Below are 6,882 nucleotides of genomic sequence, written 5' to 3'. Positions count from 1 at the left end.
GTTGGGGGGAGGGCTGCGCGCGTGCGGGCGGCGGCGGTTGGGCCGCGCGCGGTTGCGGGGGGCCCGGCCGCCCCGCCGAGGGGGCTGCGTTGGGTTCACAACGCGCGGAAACGGGGCTCGGGGGCGGGCGGCCCGCCAGGAGCCTCAACTTTGGCTGCGCGTGAACGATAAGCAGCGGGAAGAGAGATGCCCTACATGATAAGTCATATTTCCAGCCGCCCTTTTTAACCTTTTAATCGCCTCAGGTGCGTGTTTGATATGGCACAACCTGAACAAACAATTACTCTTTTTTTTTTTTTTTTTTTGCCTGCTCGATGAATAATTGCAAGTACCCAATTCCCACCACCACCTGGACGCTGTGTCATTAATATTCCTTTCCCCACTTGTGCCCATTGGCACAATCTAATTGAAATGCAGAGAGAAGAAAAGTCTGTCATTTAAACTGAGCTCAGGATGCAGGCAGCCAGGAAAACAAACCTCATTTATTTTTGCCCAGATTGCACGCTTTGCSTTGTATTGTCTTTTAAATCACGTTGTGCTCGTTTCTAATACGCAGTCCTGCTCTGATAGTGCGTTAGCAGCTGGACTGCTGCTCACATTCATCGCCATTGATTTTAGGTYTTCCAGTGCAAGTGGAACATGACAAGCTTGAGAATTGAACATGTGGGTTTACRTTTAGTTTACCCTCATTTTTCATTGCTAACTTGAAAATAATTAAATACCACCAGCAATAACATTGCTGCCATTCTTTTTTTTTTTTCTTTTTCTAAGCCAATCTCTATCTATTCCACTTCTCCTTTTAAGCTGTTAACTGCAAGAAACAAAGCTTTCAGTTATCCTAACATCACCGGCCTACCTGMTTACTGCGTTTTCAGGTGAAGTGTTCAGCTTGCTTCTGAATCATTACCAGTTTTAACATGAGTATGTGAAATTGTGTGCCAAAACTTGGTGGAAAAAAACAGATCACTTTTTTCAGCTAACTATAAAATCAGCTAGAACTTTTTTTTTTCTATTTCCCTTCCTGCTGTTTTTCCTTTGTTTCTCACTTTCTAGTTTTTGCTGCTTGCAACTGGATGTCCCTGTTTTCCTTGTTTTCTAACGACTCTGCTGCAAAGCGTGAGACCCAAAAGAAGGAAGTTAAATGCTCGGGCTGTCAAAACGATATCTTACTTCCAGCTTTGAGYCTTTTACATAACCTGTACTAAGGCCTAGAAGAGAGAGGGAACAAGCTAGATTTCAGTGTTCTRAAATGACCAGTAAAATGACTAGCCCAAACTGTAGGAAATGACAGTGTTGCCACACTGGACACAAAATTAGACTCCAAAGAACGCTCATTCAGCAACCCTCTGATCCAGGAAATGCCTGAGATACGAGGCCTTCGTCTTTCCTTTGCAGCCTTGGAAATGCCCTCTGCTCACAATTCTTCATTACCTGAGCAGTCAAACACCTACGGTCAACCGAAAATCTTCCACGGGGCTGCCTGCAAGCCYCCACATACTAGCAATAAGAATGGCAGAACCTAACTGCAAATGACTCTGCAGAATTAACAACTGATACTAAAAACAGTATCAGCCCTMTCAGGAAAGGAAACTAGTTTTGACTATCTATCCTAAAATAAGGTGGCATCACAAATCTCAGATCTGCAGAAAAAAATCATCAGAAGTAAAGCCTTAGTGATTTATTCTAATGTCAAATACATACCATGGTAGAGGCAGAGTAAATTTTTCCTCATTGGTATTTGTGTCATTSCTTCCTAACAGTAACTTCAATTAACCATAATACCTAAACTAGATTCTAATCTTTCTGTGTGAGTTGCATCAAAAATAGAAAAGCTCAGTTTTTAAGGAGAACAGTCACAGTGGCTTCTTGTTGCTGTGATAGTATTTTGCCATTCTTCAAAAGCCACRTGTAGGTATGTGTTTCTAATGAATTTGTGCTCAAAGGCTGTTCCCCCAAAATGTGCTGGGTTTTGGCTCTAATCACAATTATTTACCTGTGATATTCTTGAGATTTACCATAGCTACATGCATTGAAGTCACACTTCAAATAAACCACATACCTTGAAGTATCATAAATTTGAGAATAACTCTGTATTCACATTCTCAGACAATGTGAACAGCCCTATGTGGCATCCCAAATCACAGGGAAGCTGAACACAGGGAAAAATAACCAAAGAAGTGTATGAGAGATCAGAAGCAATATAACTATTGCTAGAGAAAAGGTTCTTATGATGGTCCCCCACTCTTATAACCCACACTGCTGATGAGCTGGAAAGCATTTGAGGATAGATTTGTGGTATTGTTGGTTTTTATTGTTGTGTTAGGTTATGTGCATGAATGGCTCAGGTTTCACACAGACTAGGTATGTTAGCTAACTGATTAGTGAGTAACCTAGCTGTTACTCATTACTGAATTCCAGTTTGCGCTAAGACATGTGCAGCATCCAACACATAACCTGGGTTGTGCAACTCTTCCGAACCCTGATGTGCCCTGGAAGGTATGGAGTCATGCCATTGATTTGCATGGGAGTTGGATCTGTCCATTAGAAGATAGCAGGTCTATAAATTATTGTTTTCCAAGTACATGTAAGTTGTTTTACTGAAAAGGTTTTATTTCTTTTCTATTTGCTGAAATATGTAACTACAATTTAATCYTTATTTTGAGGTTTAAAGTATTTTTTAAAGAGGAACCTTGCAATCCTATTATTCCCTCTTGCCAAGGATCTCAGAGCTTTGCACATGCTGATAAATGATGTTTCACAATACTTTTGTAAAGTTAGAAAGAATTCCGCTGCAAGAACAAATTGAAGGGTAGGAAAGGTATATGACATTTCATAAGCAMTTCTTCCAGTTTACAGGTAATAGAACCACAGGAGAGGTTAAACTCAGACCAGTCATTTTCAAGATTGCAAAATACTAAAGTGAATGCTTCCTTTAACATTTTGCTTAAAAGAATCATTTAGATGACAAAGTTACTCCATCCTTCAGGCAGAAAAAAATGCACAAAAACAATATTTCAGATTTGTGCCATTAGGGAGCTGGCAGTAAACATTTTCAGTCATGGACATAATCAAGTAATGTCAACAGTACTTAACAGAGTATGCTGAGCTGGGGTGTATTCTGGAAAAATACTAATTCCAGGCAAAATTTTTGGCAGATTAGGGTAGTCATCATATATTTTGTACTGAGAATTATTGAGAATAAACTATATTCTTATATCTAGGCCAGCAGCACTCTTTAGCTGTAAGAAAAAAACAACAGTCATTGGGACTCAGTAAAGTGATGCATTTATGTGAAAATTGAAGTGGTATTTCAGACTTTTTTCTGTGCAATATAACAACAACAGTTTTTTTTTTAGTATGAAATGAAATATAAATGTATTCATCTCTSAAAAAGGAATCTGTCAGTCACTATAGTATTCAGTATTGGAAAGATTATTTTATTTAGCCTTGTAAAATTTATTTTTGTATTAATTAAATAGTTAAGCAATCATGTATAAAATCAAAAGGTTGATRTTACCAAGTATGTTGGCTATATAATCTAAGGAATAGTTATGTCATTTTCTTTATGTGAATAATGACAAAATAAGAAGTTGAGAAGGGGGGGATTAGTTTTTAGCTGGATCACTTCCCCAGACTGATTCATCACACAGCCACATGAATATTAATCTGAGGAGGAAAAAAAAAGAAAGAAAGAAAGAGCTGTCTCTTTCCAGGAGCAGCTCAAAGTTAAGCCACATTACATTGGCTCTGGAAATAAGATTTATCTAAGAAAGTAAGATTTTCATAAAAAATGCTAAGTAGGCTTCATGGGACTCAGGTGTCCAAAACCCCCTCAGTCTCCATTTTTCTGCAAAATAGTGCCACAGATCCCTCAGTAAGGTGAAATTATTTTGAAATGCACTATTTAGCAATAGATACTAATGCTAGCAAGCAAAATCTTACGGCCGTAAGTGCAACCCTCTACTGCAGTGCTTGAGCAACTTAAAGTCTCTTGGGTATTTCCTCTACCTATGACACTCCAGGACTGGGAAGAGATATTGTAGTCATTTTAAATCTCTAACTGTAATACTGACTTCCATTAGGGTACTGACTGAGCACCTACTGATGTAAATAGTCAGTACCAGCTTTATTTCAATGGTGCATAGCCATCCTTAAGTTACTTTCCTAAATTCACCTAGAAGTTTAGCAGAACAGGAAATGGAAATGAGCTTTCCCCAGTTTTCTAGCTTATATATTAATCAGTGTCCTCCCCCCCACCAGGGTTACACTTCCCCTAAATTTTAACCTTAAAAATGACATTGGGATTTTAAGGCTTCTCGAAACACACTGAGATCTACAGACAGACTGACCAAAATCTATCAGGAGTAGGGAGGCTCGCACTGTTTTTCTAGAGTAGCTTTTCCTTGACAATGATGCTCAATGCACACTGATTTGTCAATGAAGAGCAGACTTGCCTAAGCCTCAAGGCCCTGGAACACTTCCGAGAGGATGTGCTTCTGCACACCTTTTCCAATCCCTGTAATACAGTCTGTAGACAGATGACCCAACTGTACTGGGATACTTGTATGTTTATTTAATTAATTGTTTAAATTCTGCTTTTTAAGAGCCAGTGGTATGAAAGAATAGTAAAAGCAAGCAGAAAATTAAATGGAATATAGCACGGGAAAAAAAAGGATTACTGAGGGATGATTTTTCAAGACTGGTTAGAAAGGTATAGCCTTTTGTTCCGGAGCAACATCAGCTTATTCACAAAAGCACAGTCAGGACATTAAAACTGGCTGCAAATTGACAAAATTGGTAGTGCTGGCAGTGATAGATCTTGAAAAGAAAAAGTTGTTTTTCATATTCCTGCTAAAAAGACATTTAATTTTTGAATTAAAAAATTGATGGTTTTATGAAGTTCTGATTTAAAAAAAAATCATCCTTGCCCTAATTGCACAGCTGCTTAAATGGATGGCCAGAATGCATTTAGCAATCTGACCAATAAATGTTTTTAATTCAGGAAAGCATTTATTRCTGATACAAGATTAACTTATCTTGGGTGACAAAAAAATCTGCATTTCAAAAATGATTCTGCCTCCTGGAACTCAGAATTTCTTCCTGGCTGTGACTAATACTAGCTAAAACACATACCTTCTCCTATCACTAATAGCAAATAATCCAAAAACAGTTCTAATCTGAAATGTCTTGCATAGATTCAACAGGAGTAACAAAAAAAAAAAAAAATTACTCCATGCATAGTCCAGATAATGGAGTTTCTTTGTCTATAGAGTATATAGATGTCTATAGCTGGTAAGATTCAAAAGAAAGTAAGYGTGTCACACAGTTTTGTGCTATGCCCCATGTTTGTCAAAGAAATAGAACATAAACCACAACTGCCTATGGTTGTAGCTCTAGTTCATGACAGTTTGCTTAAATTTTGAACAAGCATTGAGCTATTTATAAACACACCTGGTTTAAGTAATTGCCATTAYAGTATTTTATACATTTAAAAGAAGGATTTTGCTTTTCTTCACAATGCAGATGACATATTATGCAGAATGAAAATTAAATGATAGTAAAGACATTTGCATAAACAAACAGCCAGAAAACAATACCTTCTCCGGATAYTGTAGTTTCCTACATTGCTACTTCCTGCACCAACAGCTACATAGATCAGAACGCTCCTTAGCTGGGCAGATGAAAACCACCCCAGCTCCTGTGGTGCTAGCTGCAGCCAGTTGTGCTGCAGGAGGGTGCGGTACTCAAGCGATGCAGAAATCCAGAATGCTCATAACACACTCACACACCCCTAAGCTGGCAGTATGAATCCTTTCCCTGCTCTTCCCAGCTTCATTGAAAGAGAGTTTAGCTGTACCTGGCCTTTGCATGGATGGAGGTTCTGCATTTCTTCTCTGCTCACTTCTGTACACATAGGTGCCAAGCACAAACTGGGGTCAAGCRTAGGCGTCAGATGTGGACAGCCATCAGTCCAGCCACATTGCAGCAGTTAAGTGCTCTGAGAATGCTCTGGGCTGAAATAAATAAATAAATAGGTAAATAGATCGTATTTGATGTAAACAGGCCAGGTCCTCCTTGCTCTCCTTTCAAGAAATGAATCACCAGTAAAATAGAGATGACTCACTGAAGGAATTCAAAGCATGCTTTCTTTCTGTTTCAGGTAGCGCTCCGCAGTAGCCTTACATGCTCTAAAGGAGGAGAAACCTAGGCTACATTTTAACATCCATTTTCACAACACTGAGTCAAAACTTCCTGTAAATGCATAGGCATTTTTAAAGGGAAAATAGAGCTGTCCTCATATCTCACTAACATAGTGAAAGTATATAAGTAGTTGCACATAGCAGATAATTAGTTTGTGTCAACACAATATTGTACTTGCAAGCATCTGGATATCAACTGCTCGACACGAGAGAGCAACTGAGCAGTTGTTTGCAAAATACTACACTGCTATTTACAAAGTAAGAACTGTGTCACACAAAAGGTGTATGCAGCGCTCTGGACAGCACTGTTTAAGCCTTCCACATAAAAAGCATGCCCAGGGCAAGAATTTATTAAAGAACTCCAAGACTATTTGAAATGAAGAGACTTGCTATGTCCTTTTAATTGACCCTGTGGTACCTGGCTCTGTGGTCTGAGATCTTACTGAGGGACCTCGCTGCCCAGCAGAGAGCCTGGACAAAATCTTCAGCCTCAGCTGAGCTGCATTTCGTCCTAGCAGGGCGAGGACAAAGCTGTATACTACGTTTCAGAAACACAGTGACAAGCTCTCCCCACTTCCCCAGTGGCCCTCCAAGCAACTCTCTCACCACACCATCTGGCTTCAAAGGCTTGGTCTGGCCCATTTCCCCCTGGTCCCTTTTGCCAGCAAGTCTCGGAGGAGGA

At 39.5% G+C, this 6,882-nt stretch overlaps 1 protein-coding gene across 1 annotated transcript in view; it reads right to left on the bottom strand.

Moving 5' to 3' along the window:
* Window positions 1–5,887, bottom strand: part of GABRA2 (gamma-aminobutyric acid type A receptor subunit alpha2) — a 68,785-nt gene extending 62,898 nt beyond the window's left edge. Inside the window, exon 1 of the mRNA XM_085322885.1 lies at window positions 5,858–5,887. Coding sequence (XP_085179011.1) covers window positions 5,858–5,887 — 30 coding nt within the window. The remainder of the gene's footprint in view (window positions 1–5,857) is intronic.
* Window positions 5,888–6,882: the final 995 nt, after the last annotated feature.

The sequence above is a fragment of the Rhea americana genome, unplaced genomic scaffold (assembly GCF_003343005.1).
Source record: "Rhea americana isolate MKP2758 unplaced genomic scaffold, rheAme1 scaffold_8, whole genome shotgun sequence".
Classification (NCBI taxonomy): Eukaryota; Metazoa; Chordata; class Aves; order Rheiformes; family Rheidae; genus Rhea; species Rhea americana.
Note: the sequence above shows the minus strand (reverse complement) of the source record. Positions and strands in the feature narration are given on the sequence as shown.